Consider the following 20,983-nt stretch of genomic DNA (forward strand, 5'->3'; position numbering starts at 1 on the left):
TTTATTTTCTCTTTTATTTTTATATATTTATTTTTAAATATTTTATAACGATAATTTCTATTTTTTAGGGCAAAAGTAATTATTATTTAAAATATTCAAAATAAAAAAATTACTTAATGGGGCAATTGCCCCCATAATGGGGAAGGTGCATCCATTCAACACATCACATATTACATATATCACTCTTCTATTTACCTATTATTTCTTTTCTATATCTTTGTCCTCCCTCTCTCAATGACATTTATATCATAGACATCATTTTTAATAAGGAGTATATCTTCCTAAACACTAGAGTTGAGTCAGAGCAATGATTGACTTCAATAGTTCATATATAAGATTGAATTAAAATTTTAAGGTTTAGGCTTGACGAAATCGTTTTTGGTCTTCCTTAATAAAACATTTTTAATTTTACAATTTTTTAAATAAAATTTTATATACTTATTAAGATGTTGTATATTAAATATGTTTTTTTTTGTTTTTAATTATGTTTCATTTAATTCATTGGCCTAGTTTAGGATTAAGATAAGTCATCAAGTTACAACTTAAGATGACTCATCAGACACAATTTGATTTCATGCTGACTCAACAAGTCTAAGATGAATATGTGACTTAGATTTATTCACTCTGCTAAATATTGTGATGAAGTTACTATTAGAGTTTTAAAAAAAGATAGGGAGATAAATAAATAAGAAAAAAAGGAGAAAATAATAAGTGTGATAAATAATATGATAAAAAAATAAAAACAAAAATAGAGCTGAAAGAAAAAGATAATATATTATATATGTTGACTATTTTCTTTATTCATAACCTTATAAAATATGTTTCCAATAATGGGACTATTTGTTCAAGATTATTTAATTTTTTTTTAATAAAACAAGTAATTCAAGTTCATTTTTTTAAAAAAAATATTTTTAATAAAATAAGTAATTCTCTATTTTTTCAATGCATTCGTCGAAACTGTCTTTTCTTGAAAAAAAATTATTTTTTAAACAAATAAATTTTATCTGAAATTTATTTTTTAAAATCAGTTTTTTAAGTTCAATAATATCAAATTTCCATACAATGATGGACTACATTTTATACTCCTAATTTTATGAGTGCAATGTGCTAATTTCATATAAAGAATCAACACTTAATTATCAAGTTTGTCCCCCAAATTATTTTAAATAGTTAAATTCGATTTCCAAAATTTAAAAGTTTAATTTAATCGTTAAATTTTAAAAAATAATCAATTTGATCTTCAAATTTTTAAGTTTTTGAGAATGAAATTAAACTATTTAAACTAATTTTAAAATCAAATTGATTCATTTAAAAAATTTAGAGAGGAAATTAAATATTTTTAAAATTTAGATTGAAAGCATTTTAAAATAATCTAAACACCAGTTGATAAGTAAACATAAGCTCTGAAAGCCACTTCTGTTTCCGTCTTCATGTCTTTGAGGTCCAACAAGAAGTGAGGCATGTATTCCACATCTGCCATTGCCAACAAACCAACCAGAAGCAGTGGCCGAGTCAGAAAGCACTTTACCACTTTGGGCACACTAAACACAAATCCGATTCATTAAGGTGAAGAACCCCACAGAATCTCGGCGCTAACGGTGGCAAACTCTGCTTCAGACTTAGAAGCTTCCTTGACAATCCTCAGTATCTCCGACTTAACCTCTCTCTTCTCTTCACCACTCAACCCTTCCCCAACTTCCACCTGAATCGCAAACCTCGAAACGCAACACTCAAACGCAAAATCACAATCACTCTCACAACACCCTTCTTCCCTTTGCAAGTCCATGAGAATCTCTACCAAACCAATTTTCAACATCGCTTCCACCACTTCCCTTCTCCCTATATACCCTAGCTCCAGAACGCAATCCAACGCGGCAACGCGAAGCCCCAAGTCGCGTGAACGCAAAAACCCTACAATTTTGGGGATCTCGCCGCTGCAGAGAATCTCGTCCACCAACGGGCTTCGAATGAACCTTATCAGCGACGATAAAACGCGAACGGAGCATCCCGAAGCCATCGCAATCAAGGCCTTGATGGTGGGGCCCATCAACACCAACCCGACAAACACGTTCTTGTTGAACTTCACCAGCGCTGCTATCGTCATCGCGGCTTCCTCCTTCACCCGCTCCGAACTCGAGTTCTCGAACAGCATGCACTCCAGAAGCGTGAACACCTTCGCCCGCAGAACCAAGTCCTGGAACTCCAAATCGAAACCCTGGGACAGCCTCTGTCGGAACTCAACAAGAACCTTAACCTGCTGCTGCTGCTGCTGTTGTTGGTCTTGAAGGGTGTCGACGAGATCGCGAATGTTGAGGCGGTCGATGTAGGATTGGATTTGGGATTCGACGGCGCGTGCGAGGTGGGAGATTTTGTAGGCGGTGACGTAGCGGTGGAGGAGGGATCGGGGGGAGTAGCCGTGGTGCTTGTGGAGTTTGTCGATTAGGGTACGGAGGGAGGAGAGCATGCGGGAGAGGTTGCGGAGGGTTGGGTCGACGGAGGAGAGGGTGGCGTGGGCTTTTGCTTCGAGGTCGAGGAGAGTGTCGATGGCGGCGCGTGAATCGGTTCTGGAGTGGAAGGAGAAGGGGTTGGTGGTGGTGTGAAGGACTTTGGAAGCTTCTTTGAGGGAGTTGAGGAGAGTTAGGAGGCGGTGTTTGGGAGTGGGAAGGTCATCCATGAGAATGAGAATGTGTGAGAAAAAGAGAAGGGATGAAAATTCAGTTAAATTTGTTTGCTGGAAAGGACTAGAAGAGAAGAGAGGTGAAAGGGCAGAAAAGACAAGAAAGGGGAAGAAGGGGAGGTGAATGCTGATGACTAATGGCAACTACAATACAACTATCAGTCCTTATGTCTCATGATCAACCAACCATTCAGATTCATTTCTGTGGACCACTTAACATTTTTTTCTGTTTCTTGATTTCTTGAAATGCATGGATAATTATTAATTTAAATTTTGTTTCTTTTAGTAATATTATTGTTGTATTATGTAACTTTCTGTTTTGTCACAAAAAAATTCCTGCTTGAAAAATAACAATATTGTTATTACGTTTTAAAAGGTTTTTTTTTTTGTCTTGTACTAGTTGAGATACCACAAGTGTCTCGATATTCATCAACCCGGATTTTTTTAAAAGGTTATTTATTACTAGTGTTTGTATTTGTTATTTTTTTTAAAAAAAAGAGAGAAAATTTTTAATTATTGTTTATTTTTATACTTATTAACATTTTCTATCAAAGGAAGTCAAATAAGGTTTTAATCATGTACAAAAAAGATAAGCAAAGAAAAATAATAAATAGAGATTATAAAAGAGGAAGTGAATACTATATTATAATGATGTGATAAAAAAAAATATACAAGAGAAAGTGAATATATAATAATAATAAATTATGCTAAAAAAAATAGCTCCTTTTATAAAGTTATATTTTTCGGTTCTTCCTCCACTTTTACATTGTGAATTTGTGATACCTTCTCAGCCATTAACTACTTAACAGCGGATATTTATAAGATGGCCCATCTCCTGAATTTTAGTAGTTAAGGGGATAATAAGGGAATTCATTTTAGAATTCTTCAGTTCTAAATAATAAAGTTTATTTTGTCAAAATCAAATCTAAAATGCGTATCAGACACGATTATATCAAGATATTTTTGGTGCTCTTTGTCATAAATATTTTAACTTTTACGTTAACGAGAAGAATCTACTTAACACATGTAATAATTCAATAATACTCCAAGAAAACTTCTTTGAATTTAATTATATTTTTGAAGAGAAGAAAAATGGTGTAATATAATATGAAATCCTATATTTACACTGGAATGCAATGCTTTTGTTTGTTGATACAATACTCATTTTGTCTGAAATTCTATGAGGCTTCGATAGGTTTATCAAATATAAAATAAATACGTACAAAAGGCTTCTAAGGATCCCGAAAATTGTGCTGTGGAGTCCACTTCAAATGCAAAGAAATATTTCCCGATTTAGCGCCATCTAGAGGATAAGTTTCATTGTATTCCCCTTCTAAGATGACCTTGGTCAGTGTCAAGATCACTCTTCCAATTTTTTCCTGAAATAATCATGCATTTAGGAAAACCCTCAGTTTGATACTGATTTAAGAAATGCAGTAATATAAGATTGAGATGAAGATGATAAAATGATGACACGATTCTATGCACAACACTCAGAAAATTAGGACAGAAAGATCTAAGTTGTGGATTTCAGCCAACAAATTATCTCTAGCAAACAAATCGTTGAAATAATTATTTTTCAAAGCAAAAGTTTGCTGAATCTAATTTACAATTAATGTCCGTAAGTTTATGTATGTATATCTGCATGACCCAATAAAAAATCTAATACAGTTCCATATATCTATGGAAATATTTATCTCCAACCCCGCTGTTTGCAACATGAATCCACATGGGAATCTTCATTAACATCAAAGAGTGGGTGGGACGAATTAGTTAAATAGAGTGTCTAGATGCATTAATCAAATCGGTATCCAATTTTTGTTCTAGTTAAAATTGTATTTAAGTTTATCCAGATGAATAATTACAGATACATACATATATGTATTCAAGTTATTGAAGGAGATTTCAAACTCCAGCAGCACTTGGAAACAAACAATTTCATGAGATAAATTCACGAAGTATCACCTTGCCAAACGTATCATGATCGTAGACTTCAAGAATTAACATTTCGTTATCTCTATGGACCTCCAAATCCTTAACCAGCTTAAGCCACACGTCCTTGACTTTACCAGGTTCAAGGTCCTTCAGCGAAGCCAAGAAGTTCAGAAGCCTGAACGCCTTCATCATCGAATATTCTTACCGTCAAGTGCTGCGTTGACGCATCTTCAATAATGAATTCAACTGGTTGTTCTGAACATGCCCAGCAGTTGGATTACAACCACACAATAATAGATGAGTAAAAGTAAAAAAAGTTTCCATTGTAAAGAAAGGTTGTCTTACCATTATTTTACTGGTTTTGGTTCTGTCACGGAGGGGGCGTACAAATATGACAGCATAAGGATCGGATTTCCCAATTATATCTTTATTTGTTAAGTTCTTAGCTTGCACTAGTTTTACTTCTAGTATTCCAACCGGTTTCAACTCTAGATTACTGCGAGAATAAGAACCAATCACACACACTCGAATACAAAAATATGATATTGAAATGCTACAAATATATGATATGCATTAAAAACATGTTAAAAAAGACAAAGAAAAGGATTTGGAACGAAAAAGAGACTTAAACTCCAATCGAGCAACCATGACATTAGTTTACCATGCCTAAATTGAATGAAATAAAACAACAAGCAACCAAGGCAGCATTCCAATATACATTTCATCTACACGAAACCATGCCTAAAGTTCAAAAAGAAAATCGGTGAATCAGCATTCGGTTTAAATCATCAAGGCTTAATAAGATAACCTCTCCCCGGCGATGACACCTTAAAGTAGAAATTTCGCTTAACATTCAAAACTTTCCCTAACTCCAATAAGGTAAGTAGTTGGTTGGATTTCATCACCAATTCAATATTTCTATTTTCTAATAGCTCTTATAACAACACTTCCTCATCCCACCAAAAAAACCGTGACTGGAGCGTGCATCTATAGTTTTCACTTTGCCAAACTAGTGAAAGCAGACTATAATACCTACAGTTCCTTCTAGTGGTACTGGTATCTACTCTCTAGCTTTTCATTGACCAATGAAACGGAATTGCACATGCCTATGGATTTGTTTGCAACTTTGCCATTAAAATATGAAAAAGGTTTGATGAACACCCATGATGCTATCTTACACCTAGAGAGAGTAGAAAAAGAGAAAAAATTATAAGTATAATAAAGTTTATGATGTGATATGAAGAAAAAGATAAATAGAAATGAAAGGTGTTGATGAGATGTTTAAAATAGATGAGTGTATGTGTATCATTACTCTCAAAATATAGGTTCCAGTCACTAAAGAAGAAAATTTAAAGGTATTATCCTTATATCATTATCAGCGCCCAATTTTTTAGGTTCCCAAAACATAAACTAGAAAAACTAAATATTTTCCTCCTTTGGGAAGAAAGTGAGAATGAATTGAAATTTTACATACCTGTAATCCCCGGGTAGAATTGGTATAACTTTGCGTACTGGCCAAGTTATAGAGTCTTCAATGGCATCTCTAATTGTTTCCTAATAAATAGCAGAAGAGTTTCTCACCAAGTTAGAGTGCTGAATGAATTAAAAATCTATTGACAATGCAATGCGAATTGATAATACTGCCTAATTGTCGTAGTTAATTACATTGCACCCTCTATTCAAGCCTTTGGAACTCACTTAACTCAGACTTACATATATAGGGACGCTAACAAAATTCAGAGAGAGAGAGATTTCCGGAAGGAAAAAAAAGAGTAAAAAGAAGTATGAGTAATACCTTTTAAAACATTGGAAACATAATAAAGATTTTCAATGATTATAAAAACAGTCAACATTAAAATTTGTGAAACCACAACCATTTATAAATTATTACACTGAACAAAGATATTTATAATAGTTATAATGCCTGATTATTATTTTATTGCACAACTAGGAGATCCTATTACATATGAAGATTAGGTACACGACTCACTATTTTGTAATATTGCATCGACTAATATAACAGAAATGAAAGGAATAACAGAAGTACCATAAAGATATAATTTACTGGTACCTCTATAGCATCAGATATCCCCGGTAAAGTTGATAAATCGCCACCAATAACCTTGAGAGTAAAATCCAGATCTCTCTGTTGGCATAACAAAGAAAAGGAAGAAATTTTAACAATAGTTGGATTTTGTAGTTTGCAAATATTTTTTGATGAGATAGTTTACGCATATTTGAACAAGCCCCATTGACATCAAATAAATGACATAAAAAACAATATATCCCAAGTACGATTCTGCATTTTGTTGCTGACAGCTTGACATGCCCTGAAGCTATGTTCGTTTCCAGTTACTTGACATCAAAGAGCAGAGATACCATTATATATAATATCATGCAAATTACTCTTCCTTCACCATGTTGAAATATTTCATGGACGAAAAAAATGTTGAATTTTTTTTTTTAATCTTCCCAGTAAAAGCATACTAGCATGCTACAAGACAATGTAACTCACCTTCTCTTTCAAGGAAAAGTAAACAGCTCCAAAAGCAGGGAACTCATCTACTAGTGGATTGAAGATCAACCAGAAAACCCCAGTGAATCCAATATTTTTTACCTATATAAACAAGATGCCAGGAAAGAGAAAGAATAGAATGATAAGGAATAACCTAAAATAAATGTTGACATATGCACAGTCATTATATTTATATATTGATCAAATTGCTGCGGTAAAGACCTTTAGCTGTGTACTTGTCACCATTAAAATTGTGCGAGGGGCTTGTGGTCACCACCAAATTCCATGATTCGTGTGTGTCAATGAAATAACGTGGCTACATTTGTACATCCAAGGCTAATCTTGGAATTATCGTAAGTATGGAGTTTATGCCCAGAGGTGTTCCCGGGCCGGTTCGAACTGGTTTTGATCAAATTTAGGACCCAACTTAATCAAATTTGATTAGTTTCGTTTGGTTAGATTTTCACAATTTTTTTAACCCAACTCATTCATAAACGGTTTAGTTTGGTTCGGGGCAACAAATTATTCATTTAAATTTGATCTTTTTTTCTTCTTAAAATTACTATTTTATATCATGATTCCCTCAAATATCCAATACAATTAATACAATATTATCAAATGTCTGAAAATAGTAAAATTAATTCATTTAGCACCATCGATATAATATTTTAAAATAGACTAATACAAATTAAAACAATATTCTTTAAGATTTACTATAATAGTCTGAAACATAATTAATTCCTACCAACTAATTGTTTGCAACCAAATTTACTACAACCACATTTGTTGCAATCAGATTTACTAAAATAAATGAAAAAAATATGATTCATTAATATTATAAATATGGTAGAAAAAATAAATATGAAAAAAAAGATGAAACAAATAACAATATACATGAAAGTGATACATAGGATGACAACAAGTCCCACAACATAATGATGACAAAGATGATAAGGGTGATAATTGAGATGATGAATTTAGAATGAAAATGAAGAAAAAATAAGGTGAGGTGCAAAAAAATGAGTTCGTTAATAGATTGACAAGTATACCAAGTGCAAAAGATGACTTCAGAATGCAATTATGTTGAAGCCTAGCATGCTTAATTACTCTTGATGCAATATTAATGTTTTTCTCTATTAACTGTTTTTTCAATTTCTACCTACATTTGCTAAGATACTCAACCTTGATCTCTCATGATGAAGAGCCTAATTTATGTATTCTCTCCCAAATCCTTTTGCAAATATTGAATCATAAATTAACAAAGTCACTCTATCCCTAATAATGCATTATTGAGATGTCATTTCTCATTTCTTTAGATATTATCATTTTTCAATGTATAACCCTTAAAAACAGATGCATGGATGACCAAACCACACAATAAAGATGAAGAGCAAAAATGAGACAATAGAAATTAAAATTGCATTAATAGATAAAACGAGCAATTACATTACAAGGACATTGACTGCTAGGCTCCAATAGGGTTTCGCCGTGGGATTTTTACACGTTAAGCCTGCAGTGCGCATTAAGCGAACTGTCTAATTCTTCCAACTTTTCTACAAGGCTTTTTTTCTTCCAGTTTTTCCATCAATTTTCCTCTAAAGCACTTGAAATCTTCTTTTTTTGACTTCTGCTAATAAAAAATTACAAAGATGTTAATTTCTTCGTTATTTCATTAAAAATAATAATAAAGTGAAGAAAATTGCAATCATTATTAGCTAAAATTGACTATCAAATTAACTCAGCTTTCGTAGTTATCAATATGTATTTGGAGGATAATGTTGAAGATGACCATCCTGAGTTTGACATTTTGAATTGGTGGTAATTGAAAGTATCCAAATATTATGTTTTCCTATATGACTAGAGATATATTGGTTATTTCTATCTCTACTATATCATCTAAGTCTACATTTAGTATAGGGGTAGAATTCTAGATTCATTTCGTAGTTCCTTGAGTCTTACTATTGTTGAAGTTCTCATTTGTGTCCAAAATTGGCTTAGATCAACTAAGCAAAATGTTAATGACTTGCAAGTTGAAATAAATGAAACAAAAAAGATTGAATAAGGTGTGTAATCTCTTATTTCATTTTTTATATTTGTATAAAATATCAATTTATTTTTGTGCTAACAGGGTTCTACCATATGGATCATATTTTGTTTATTTGTTTCACTAAATCTGATTATTGTGGTTGTACCAAATTTGGTTACAAGAAATTAGTTTGTAAGAAATAATTGTGTTTCAAACTATTATAGTAGATCTTGTTGAAGAATATTTTGTTTTAATTTGTATTAGTATATTTTAGAATATTATGTTGATGACACTAAATGAATCAATTTTACTACTTTCAAACATTTGATAATATTGTGTTAATTGGATATTTGAAAGAATCATGATATAAAATAGTGATTCTAAGAAGAAAAAAATCAAATTTAAATGGATAATCTGTTGGTCCGAACCGAACCAAATTGTTCATGAATGAGTTGGGTTAAAAAAAAGTGTGAAAACTGAACCGAACCGATCAAATTTGATTGGGTTGGGTCCTAAATTTGATCAAAATCGGTCCGAACTAGCCCGCGAACACCCCTAAGCCAGATAAATCAATTCTAGAGAATAAAAAAATGTGATTTGAAATCTAAAATCAGGGAGTTATCGCTCAAAATAAAATAACCGCAATTTGATAAAAAAGAAAATCTTGATCTAGATAAATATCTATATCAACGCAATATATTTTTTTCAAAAACTAAATTATGATTCATGTAAATAATAAAAAATAACCAAATTTTATCTCGACATCAAACAGATAAACAAATATGAATCTCGATAATCTAACTGCAATAGTTACCTTAATACCACGTAGAGTTTTAATAATATTTATAAAAATAAGTGAAGTACACAACACATAATAAAAAAATAAGTGATATATAAAAAGAGTTGTTAATTATGTTAATTGGTGTTAACTTATCCACAAGAGACATTAAAATGATTCAAATCATTAAACAACTAAATTAATTATATAATTTCATGAAAATAATTATAATATTATATATCATCATCATAATAATAATAATAACCGCTAGATAGACAAGTCTATCAAACTTAACCTATTTAACTAAAAAGATATTTTTAAAAACTTGTACTTTTATACCAAATGAAGAGTTAAGTTAGATCTTAAATAGATTGGATCATAGGCCTATGAGAACTATATGGTCTACTTCCACTTCTAATATTAGCAAACTCCATATGTAAATAATTTTGACTATAGAAATGTCTGTTTACTATTTTTATTATATAATACGTAAATACTATGACCTCATTAACAGCAAAATAGTTAGACACGGATGGAACATCCAGTAATAAGGTCGGCTTCACTAGCTAGCAGAATCACCGGACTGATGGTTTGAAGATAAATAAATTCCAACAAATCCCCGTGCACAAATATAATCGAATGAATATATAGACCTGGAAACACCAACTATGAAAGAAAAAAGAAAAATTAAGTATACATACCTAAAACGAATAACCTGCAACATTAACGTAATCAGAGGAAAAGGGATTTTCTTTGTTGATTACGTATTAAAAACTGTCAGTCAAGATTTCTTACAGCGCTTCACTTCTGGCCCAGGATAAAATAGATTCAACCACTTGCCAAACTATGTAATAACAGTAAGCTATAACTATAGAAACTTAAAAAAAGCCTGTAAGTAATTTTTTTTCCCTCAAAAAGACGTAGGCGCAAATGAGTACGGCATTTGCAACTGATAGTTCCACTGGATTATCATTGTAAGGCAAAACTTCTCACCCAAAACTTCTAATATTCGGTAATCCTTTACCCAACATTAAGCTCCAACAGTTCTATCAGCCAGAATGCCAAAGAAATAACTCGAAAAGAATAACACTCTCTGACCCGAGAGAGAAATTCAAGAGTGATTAAACCAGGGTCCAACTGCACCACCATTCACATGGCCGTTGCTGTGGATCCCTACACCATTTGGGATTATTGAGGGAGGCAGACCCACGGCCATTGGGGGGGCCGCAGTTGGATATAATCCATGGGTGTGAGGGAGAGCATGGGGACTCACAAGAGGGCTCCCGGCAGGACTCCCTTTACGCTGTTGAAGGGCATGGATCTGCCTAAGCCCATCTTCATGAATACGTGATAGTGTTTCCAACTCTTTCAATGATAAAGCCTCCAGACCAGCACCATATAGAGGGGCATGTCTTGACATTTCCTCCTGGAGTGAGGCCTCAAGTGTGTGAATATATTGCTGCAAAAGGAAAACACCCATTAACCTACTGTATTACACTTCACACAACTAGTTCAAAACGGGAAGTTCCACCGCTGAAATAGGTTTAACCTCATTGTATAGGTTGAAAATGTAAGCATATTAAGGTGATAAACAATAACAAATTATAAAAATAGTAAATAAGAAAAGTACAATCTCTTGATCAAGACAAACCTGGCAAGCTTGCAACTTTGATTCCATGCCATCAATATATGCTTCACACCTAGCAACCTGTTCTTCCTTCTCCCGCTTTTCCCCTTCAGTTTGCCCAACTGTTTGAGTCAATCTACGAACTTCATCTTCGAGTGATTGCCGGATTTCTTCCCGGGTCACATTCTCTGTTGCAAATCTTTTCAGTTCTTCGTCAAATCTCTTGCGTGCAGCTTCAGCATTCTTCAATCTTTCAGCAAGAGCATTTTTCTCCTTGACTACTTTCTGTATGTAACAAGATTGACATTAATTTTCAATTAGATCCCATTATACACAATGGAAAGCTAAGGGTCATTTAATTTAAACAAGCTTTTTCTGTTCTCATATAAAAAATGTCACACTCTTTTCACTTTCCTTCCTATGTTCAAAAGTTTGTACAAGAAACATCAAAAACAGAAAATGAAAACAGAAACCAATGAAAAGTTGTTTTCACGTGAAAACAATTGAATTTGAACAGATAATGAAAACAAAAAACATTTCACCAGCCCCAAAATGGAAACAAGGTGATAGTTTTTAAATTAAAAGTGAAAAATAAATTAAAATAAAAATTCTTAAACCAAACAGTCCCACTATCAATTCAGAATCAAAATGAAGGACAGTCTCCTTTTCACTGGCCTGTCCTTTTCAAGACACCCACATCAGAAAATAGATAAATATCCTTTCTACAGATCATAGAATTATTTCAAACACCTGTTGATGCTTCAGATCCACCAATGAGATTGTTGATGAGAATTGACACGCAAGTAAAAGAGAATATAAATAATTAATCTTGTTATTTTCTTTCAAGTAATTTGATAAATGAAATAAAGGATGGCTCAAGAAGAGAACTGTATGGCTCATAGGCTAAAGTTCAAGTCAAGGACCAACTCTTTTGAAAAACTTAAGCTGTTAACTGGCAAATTGAATCCTCTGCAGCAGGCAAAAAATAGAGAGGCCAGGAGAGAGAATAGCAAAGTGTGGTCTTGAAGTTTAGAAAGAGAGGAAGGAGGAGAAAGATAGAGAGGATGGAGCAAGCTGGATAGTTATCTGGAAGCCTGGGAATGGCTTATACCACTAAGGTGCCCCTGCACACAAAAGAACTTTGGCCTTGAAGGTAGGACAGACCTAATCTTTAATTAGAAGAATGGAGATGGGTAGGATCAAACTCCTTCCTAACAGAGGAGCAGCCTATCAGCTGAAAAACTAGGTAGAACAAAGAGCTGAAAACTATCTTTCAGGAATTGGCAAAAACAATGCATGAATACTACATTCACCCATATCAGAGTTTAAGTGAAGAATGATAGCAGGGGGAAAGATAGCAAGAAGTGTAGTAGTCAGATAAAGCAAGGACAGAAGTAGTAAATTTCATACTGAAGTACTAGTGTAAAAGCCACGATCCCCACAGAATTGAGTATAGAGATACTTTGGATTTTGAAAACCTTAGCACACATGCATATATGCCAAGTCTGAGTAAAAATAGAAGTGGTATTTCCTTCAAGACACAGGCTCGTAAAAAAATGTAAGAATAATCATTGTAAGCATAAAAACATATACTCGCACAGCACTTAACATTGGCATAACTGAATGCCTTTTATTGTCAAAATGTAGAAATTCAAACTTTTTAAAAAAATAATACCTTTAATTCATCACGTTTCCGAGACTTCAATTGAGAAAGTTGTGTCTCTGCATCATGTAAACGGTCATGAAGAGCTTTCTTCTCTGCAGAGAGCTTTGCGATTTCATCATCCCGTTCTGAGCGGATCCATTCAAGCTGACTCTCAACTTCTTGAATTTGTTCTGCTAGTTCCTTCTTTTCCCGAGAAAACCGATCCATCTCAGTCCTCATTTCAGACTGTTGAATCATGAAGTGTGTTAGACCTAAATTCTCCATTAGCAATTAACACGAGGTAACCACATTATTTTATCAACTAAGACATGAAATACCTTCAAGCGATTGTTTGTGGCCTCAGATTCACTCAGCTTTTGCGATATCATAACTTTTTCCTTAGCCATATTAGAAATCTCATTTTTGCTTTCTTCACGAACACGCACAATTTCATCTTCACTGGCACATAACTGGTGCCATAGAGCAGCCCGATCAACATTTGCAAGTTCAGCTACTTCACGCATCATACTCAAAACAGGCCTGATAAACTCCTGCTCCTCACAGACCAAAGTAACCAAGATATCCAAATCAAAATCTACTTCACGACCATTGTCCGTATTGCTAGTGGCACGGTCAACAAGCCTCTTCAGCATCCTCCCCCGATGAGATTCATTGGCAAACCATCTAAACATTATCATGTAGAGAAGTTTCACAAATTCTTTCACGCATGGGTCTTTAGAGAGGGCCAAATTTTCAGCAAGACCAAGAACAGAAGTGTAATCATCCCTTTGAACTCCCAATTGCTCACAGGCATCTCCCTCTGTAGCACCATCTGAATGCTGGAAATTTTCAGAAGCATAGCTGCCATTATTGTTCAATCTTTGGGAAAGACGGCTTTGTAATACTAGGGTTACAGACTGGGCACTTATTGCACCTCGAGCTACAGCTCTCTCAAATGTTTGAGAAGCTTCAGCAACAAGGCAAGGAATAGATAACATTTCAAACAGTATATAAATATCAGAAAAGTGACGACTAGCATGATAAGCCTGCTCATCAATCACATGCAATCCACTGGGAGCAGTGCCATGTTCACCAAATAAGAAAATCCCACATGGCAAAGCCGAGCAACTGTCACCACAATCATCGTCACAATCAATGTCCCTAAGTATGGTTTCAGCAACATCCCCCCAACTATTTATAGTCTTACTCAAAAAGTCAAGGACGCAAGGTGACACCTCAAGACCTAGATTTTTCAGCCTGACACGAACAGATCTAACCTGCATATAGGGGGAAAAAATAAAAATAATGTTACAAATGCTTCATAAAACATTTGAAAAAGATGACATAAGTATGAGTTTAGTTTTGATGCATTGTCTGCTTACAACTTTTTTACACTATCATCCATTTTTGGGTTGACACCTTTAATGATTTTGACTATACTAACAATTACACGAGATGTAAAACTCATTAAATGATGTGGCAAAACATTATTGAATACAAGTATAGAACTCTTTTGCATTGACAGCGCATCAAAATAAATTCTAAGTAAATAATGTAACAATGGTGCAATTCCCAACTATCTATCTTCAGGCTTACTGCTTCAGGGAGGTGTTGACATTGAGATGCCGCTTTGAATATAAAATTTATTGTTGCAGTTAGGGGTTCATCATTTGAGTCTGTCAAAAGCTCAAATGACTGAAACAGAATGCGTTCCCACACTTCACTACCACACTCCAATTGACTAAGAGCCCCATAAACCTGAGAAATAAAATTTCATCAATAGGAGAAAGAAATGCAAACTATATTCAGCATCATGTTGGTAATGGTGGAAATGCAGAAAAGGTATGTCTAAATTAAGATTGTGTTCCAGGCTGAATGTTAAAGGCATGAGATAAAACAACTCAAATAAGGCATTTAGGAAAAAATATAATAGTCTCACAGGTATTCGTAAAGCAGGTTCCGCCTCTGGGTTTTGAAGTCGCTCAAGAAGTGCACAGGCAGCCAGTGGGTGTTCTGACTGCTCAACCAATTTGGGCACCAGAGCAACTAGGTCTGCTTGTAAATGCTTAGGAGCCTTGTCCAATACAAGAGCAATTTTTTGTGCAGACTGAGGTCGCCGTCTTGGTTCTGGACAGCCTTGTGGAACAGCCCCATCCAAAGCTCTTAGTGAGTTTACAATCAAACCTAAGAGCTCCTCGGACTGTTCTGGCCACTTGGTCTGAAGTTTCAAATTCACACAATCAAAACTATAGATATGTGTAAAAATACAAAAGTCACCTCTTATAAATATAAATTTGTACCTTTGAACGAAGGGATGCATTTTCTGACGCAGTGGCAGATGTTTCTGGTGGACAAATGGGCTGTCCAGGAAGTGCTTTTTCCTGAATACCATTGCCTTTTAAATCAGAGCTCTGCACAGCAGATGCATTACTGCTTTCTTGAACAACAGAATCCAACCTCTCACATACGGGGACTCGTGCAGACTCCATTGCTCCATTTTCTCTTTCACACTCAAGAGGACTTGCAGCTCCACTTCCATTTGGAGAAGGTTTAGAGCATGCATCAACAGAATCAGCAACAGGACCCACTTCGGAAGGTTGGCAACACTCAACCATTATATCCAATAGTAAATCAATGATTGCTTGCTGCAAGACTTTAACTCCCATCAGCAAATTCATCAAACTTGGGGAAGATTCATCAGCTTTGGTGGCCTTCTTCCCATCACAACTGCCAGAGAGCTTGGTAGGTAGAAGCAGACGCTTAACTTTTGCAGGATCATCAAGATAAACCCGAAGTCCAGTCAGAAACCCCGCAATCGCACCAGCATCCATTAGAAGTTTCTCCCTTAAAGTAACCTGTGGCTGTGAAGGATTATCTCCATATGTTAAATGAAATCCAGCTCTGGAAAGAAGATTTCTGAAAATATCTTCCTCGTCTCCACTTATCCCTTCACTGTCTTCAGAGTCTATGAGCTCATCAGGATCAGTAGTCAATGCATCCTGATCATCCTCTGATGCTAAAACCTGTATATTAAAGACAAAATTAGAAGAGGCACGTGCAACCATATGATAAGAGCAATCAAAATTTAATACAACCAGTAGGCACTATAAAATCCCCTGACATCAGATCCACCAATGAACTGAAGAAATAGTCATAATTATATCATATGGCTCAGGTATGGGATAGAAATCTGCTTACAAGTTTTATTGTACATTAAGAAGTTCAAGGGATGCAAAATTATGAACTGAAGCATTAATCAACTTCTGTAACTCATGACATATCAGCTTGTTCCATGCATCTTATCAGCTAATAACAAGCAAAAGTTCCAAGGAAGAGGCCATATTTCCTAACGGGCTTGTTCCAATCTTACCATATAGAATGAGTCAGATGATGCAAAACCAAATATTATATGTTAAATTAGTGGCATGTATGTGCCAAGGTCAAATCAATAGGTATGCATATACAGGATTACAGGTAGCCTTGTATCTAAAGTCAAGAACAAGTCATCCTATAGATGGTAAAAGGAAAATAGAAAAAATGGGGCAAGAGAGAGGAATATTTGACATCTATCAAGTAATAGTTGTATAGACAAGATAACACAGAGACAAGCAATCCCATAAGGACTTACCTCTAAATCTGAAAACTCAAACCAAGGGCAGCAATCCAATATTTCACATACAAAAACAACAGTGTCACGTACAAGAAATCCTGCATCTGCTTCTAACATATCAGACACCTTCATGAATTGCAAAACTGAATTATTCCATGTCTTTGTGCAGATAGAAGATTCTTTCCACACTGTCTTGGCTGGGTTTTTTTGATTCACAACTGCCATCCTGTATCTGACCCAGAAATTTTTATCCGGGTCACTACCAACAGCCTGGTCACTCTCTAAATAAATACATATGGTGTCAAACGACTCATATACACCTGGGTCATGGAAACATAACCTTTCAATCAGAGAATAAAAAAAGTAAAAGTTCACAACTACAACTGGTAGTGAATAAAATGCAGGAGATAAAATTTGTGTGATAGAACACCTACCAATCCGAAGTTCACAGCCACCAGCCTGAAAGAATTTACTGAAGATTTTTCGAGTCTCCATTATTTCCTTAAAAGAAAGGAAATTCTCCACTTTCCATGTAAATGAACTTCTTTTATCAACTGGGGAACCACTGCTGCTTAACTCGGAATCGTTCTCAGTAATATCCTGCATTATTGATGTCTCTTTCAATATAAGAACTTCAGCGGAGAATATGACAGTGTCCTGGACAAGAAAACCTGAATCTTGATCAAAGAGACTGGTAAGTGTCACAAATTCACGCCAACCCCAATCCTTCGCAGCTTTAGAGTACCGGTTCTGAGATTCCTTGGTGACAGATTTATCCTCCATCCTTTGGTTCACAACTGACAAACGATGACTTACAAAACAACTCCAATCACTGGAAGTATTTCTTGAATCAGTAACTTCAAGAAACACTGAAAGGTGGCATGGTGGCTGAGACTGCCCTGATAGCACCAAAATCGTATAAAAATTCATCAGACTCCATTTTTTATCACAAACTAAACAAATTCTAGGTGTATCAAAATAATCTGAGTGTAAGACACAGACTACTATGTTCGCGCATCAAGACCCAAGATCTAGATTTTCATTTATACTCATGATGGTATCATCAGTAGATATACAACTACAAGCATAACATATCAAATTCAATGAAATTTTCAAAAATAGAAACGCTTCTAAAACAAAGCAAGCATGCTCCTTCAACCATCAATATAGGCAACAACCGCACCAAACTACATACAAAAAGATCACATCTAATGGAGCTATAATAATTCACAAACAACACAGTATATATCTGATAGCTAACTATAAGCCTAAGCAAATGGTGCACAGAAAACGATAAAAGATTTGCCGGGCAAAAACATTGCACACCTCTAGGGTAAACAATAAGTCGACAATCCCGATTACCAATCTGAAACCTCCTGCTCTTGATGCACAGACCCGTAATTTTCCTCTTCTTCAGCAAATCCTTCAACCTAGTAAAATTCTCAATCCTCCAAGTGAACTTTCCAACATGTCCATCAGACTTCCTTGCACCACTCCCACTCCTCCCGGCAATCACAGCCCCATTCTTGGAGAAGCTGCTAAACTCCTTGATCACATGAAACGAGGTGCTGAAAACCGCAGTGTCATCCACCAAGAACCCCGAATCCGCGTCAATGAAATCCAACATCTTCATATAATCATTCCACCCCAAGCTGGTATTGTCACCACTCTTGTTATCCGCAGCAAACCTCCCATAAGAATCCCTATGCATGTGATTGGAACCAGGCTTCTGGTTCAACACAGACATCCTAAACAAACACCAGCAACTTCTATCAGACAACACCACACTCTTATCCGTGTCCTTGCTCTCCAAACACATGGACAAATACTCAACCCCATTGACGGAGCTCTGGTACACACTAATCCTCAAATTACACTCCCCCGCAGGGAAAACCGGGCTCATTATCTTCTGCGTCTTGATCATCTCCTTGAACAGACTGAAATTATGCACTTTCCAAGTGAACTTCCCACTGGAAACATCAGAGACGGGACTCGCGACCACGGAGGAAGTCATCGCACTGGAGGACGAGGAAGACGAGGATTGCACCTCATTGTTGTCGCGCGTGAAATTGACGGACTCGTTGAGGATGAGAATATCGGCGGTGATCAAAACAGAATCGGTGTTGAAGAGGTAACCCAATTTGGGGTCGAAAACAGTGTTGGAGGGCGTGAAATCGCACCAGCCGTGGGATTTCTTCTTGCTGGAGAATCGGTGCCAGGAATCGCGGTGAATGGTTTTGGAATCGTCGGCGAGGTTGACGATTGCCAAACGATAGCTGGCGAAACAGTCCCATTTGGAGGAAGAGGTGCCGCGAGGGTCCATGATTTGGAGGTAAATGGAGATGTAACCAGGCAGCGCCTGTGAGTCACCCTTGGGGTATATTAGCAACCGACAATCGTAACCGCCTACCTCGAAGTACTTGCTCCACAGTGCCCTAGCCTTTATTCGAGGGAAATTATGCACCGTCCATCGGCACACCGCCGAGTACTCGCCTCGCCGATCCACCGCCACCGTCTCCTGCGCGCCGCCGCCTCCGTCCCGCGACCCCACCGCCAGGTCCTCCGCCGCTGCCGCGGACGACGTCGACGATGTCGCCGCCTCCGTGAACGACGGCGCCGAGGAAAGCGACGGAACTGCCTCCGACGAAGCTTGCTTCATTGCTCCGCTCTCCGTTCTTGTTCCTCTTCTTCTTGTTGTTCGTGTTCGTTCGTGTTATTTTTGTTGTCTCGCGAGTATTGAAATCTTAGAAGACGCAGAGAGAGAGATGTGGTGCGCGAGCGAGAGAAAGAAAGAAAGCACACAACAGGTTTGGACAATGCGGGCGCAAGATAGTACTACCTTGCGCCTTTTTCTTTTATTGCCTCGTTACTCCCTGGCGCATGATAGTTAATCTTGCGCCTTTCTTTCTTTATTCTGTTTTTATTGGTTAGGTTCACATGCAGGCGAGAGTAGGTTTGTTTCTTGATATTGGCTCTCTTTAGCCGTTGGATTAATAAATCTGCTCTGATGGGTTGGGGGATACTGTGAGAGCGCACGTGCTTCTGGGAGGATGTGGATCCTCTGTTCCATTCCACTGCAGCCACGTCATTCTTCAGCGTTTGATTTGGAGTCGTGTATAGGAATAGGGTGAATCGCATCGCATTCACTCTCACGATATTTACAAGATGGGATACTCATTTTCCACCGTCTGATTACGCCTTGATCGATTGAAATTAGGTTTGACATTTTTGCGGGGTGCGGATGCGTGTGGTGTAATGGCATGTGAATCATACCATGAGGCATGAGCCATTCAGCCCTAAATTATTCTTCCGGGGCAAGGGACCATACTTGATGAACCATCCTTGTAAAAGAAAAATAAAAGTCTTAAATATTGCTACTATATAGGATAATAAAAAAAATTGCATCATACCACTGAACTCAGTCCATTTTATTGGGTACCAACTTGCCATTTTTATTTCAATTTATAGATGTTTTGTTTATTTTGTGTTATTATGATCAATTAATGGTTAATGACATGATTGTCTTTCTGGATGAAGTTGATCACGTTTGATAAAGCTAGGGTCCTGTGTTTCGACATTAATAAATGTGGTTTAAGTTATAATTAACCATGATAGACATAATTTGATGGAGTACTACAAAGTACTTGACAATTAGCACGAAAATACATGTGAAAACTATGTTTTTGAGTTTTCCATCAAATTGACAAATTCTTTTTTTTTTAGTGTATCATTTGTCCAACAAAATAAAAATTCATGGATTTGGAAGGGATTATACGATTTTTTTTTCATATTAGGTAGCACTGCTGCTCTAATTGATATGAATCCAGCTTAATTGTGTTAGAGAAACAATATAAGAAAATATTTTAACCTGTATTTAATGATTATTTTTTGTCAAAGAAACAACGATTAACCGGTAGAGTCAATATTTACTAAATTAAAATTTTATTTGAATAAATGAAAAATCAGAACATGAAACATACTTGTTTTTTATAATTGAAAACATGGAACAATTTTATATTATTATCGAATAAAAATCATAATTTAAATTACTTTAAGATAATTATTTTAAAAATTAATAAATTTATTATACATTGTAATTTTATAATTAGATGATTGTATAAAGCATTTTAAAGTACATAATGTACAAGAGATGAGCCCTAACCTCTACAC

General features: G+C 35.7%; 2 protein-coding genes across 3 annotated transcripts; both read right to left on the reverse strand.

Moving 5' to 3' along the window:
- Window positions 1-3,718: 3,718 nt before the first annotated feature.
- LOC114408328 (synaptotagmin-5-like) lies at window positions 3,719-7,373 on the reverse strand. The gene is made up of 7 exons (XM_028371352.1): window positions 7,350-7,373; window positions 7,128-7,229; window positions 6,684-6,758; window positions 6,087-6,166; window positions 4,958-5,108; window positions 4,643-4,867; window positions 3,719-4,056 (listed from the first exon to the last, which is right to left on the reverse strand). The coding sequence occupies exons 1-6, from the start codon at window positions 7,371-7,373 to the stop codon at window positions 4,820-4,822; spliced, it is 480 nt and encodes a 159-aa protein (XP_028227153.1). The 3' UTR covers window positions 3,719-4,056; window positions 4,643-4,819.
- A 3,227-nt stretch (window positions 7,374-10,600) lies between these two features.
- On the reverse strand, window positions 10,601-19,642 carry LOC114408946. 2 transcript variants are annotated; one of them, XM_028372178.1, is made up of 10 exons: window positions 18,140-19,641; window positions 17,248-17,712; window positions 16,832-17,133; window positions 15,504-16,226; window positions 15,143-15,421; window positions 14,800-14,961; window positions 13,542-14,480; window positions 13,234-13,449; window positions 11,583-11,843; window positions 10,601-11,390 (listed from the first exon to the last, which is right to left on the reverse strand). In XM_028372178.1, the coding sequence occupies exons 1-10, from the start codon at window positions 19,470-19,472 to the stop codon at window positions 11,043-11,045; spliced, it is 5,028 nt and encodes a 1,675-aa protein (XP_028227979.1). In that variant the 5' UTR covers window positions 19,473-19,641; the 3' UTR covers window positions 10,601-11,042. The 2 variants fall into 2 exon arrangements, with proteins under 2 accessions (XP_028227979.1, XP_028227978.1); XM_028372177.1 differs by having other exon boundaries at window positions 16,832-17,712; window positions 18,140-19,642.
- Window positions 19,643-20,983: the final 1,341 nt, after the last annotated feature.

This window comes from Glycine soja, chromosome 4, assembly GCF_004193775.1.
Source record: "Glycine soja cultivar W05 chromosome 4, ASM419377v2, whole genome shotgun sequence".
In the NCBI taxonomy this organism is placed as follows: Eukaryota; Viridiplantae; Streptophyta; class Magnoliopsida; order Fabales; family Fabaceae; genus Glycine; species Glycine soja.

Bases quoted from the DNA above. Each gene is read 5' to 3' on its own strand.
- LOC114408328 (XM_028371352.1), bottom strand. From the start codon at position 7,373: ATGGTGACAAGTACACAGCTAAAG. The intron at 6,759-7,127 runs GTGAGTTACATT...TTATGCCAACAG, and splicing joins ACTTTTCCTTGAAAGAGAAG to AGAGATCTGGATTTTACTCT. The intron at 4,868-4,957 runs GTAAGACAACCT...GGGCATGTTCAG, and splicing joins CCAAAACCAGTAAAATAATG to AACAACCAGTTGAATTCATT.
- LOC114408946 (XM_028372177.1), bottom strand. From the start codon at position 19,472: ATGAAGCAAGCTTCGTCGGAGGCAGTTCCGTCGCTTTCCTCGGCGCCG. The intron at 17,713-18,139 runs GTGTGCAATGTT...TGGTGCTATCAG, and splicing joins ACTTATTGTTTACCCTAGAG to GGCAGTCTCAGCCACCATGC. The intron at 16,227-16,831 runs GTAAGTCCTTAT...TTTAATATACAG, and splicing joins TTGAGTTTTCAGATTTAGAG to GTTTTAGCATCAGAGGATGA.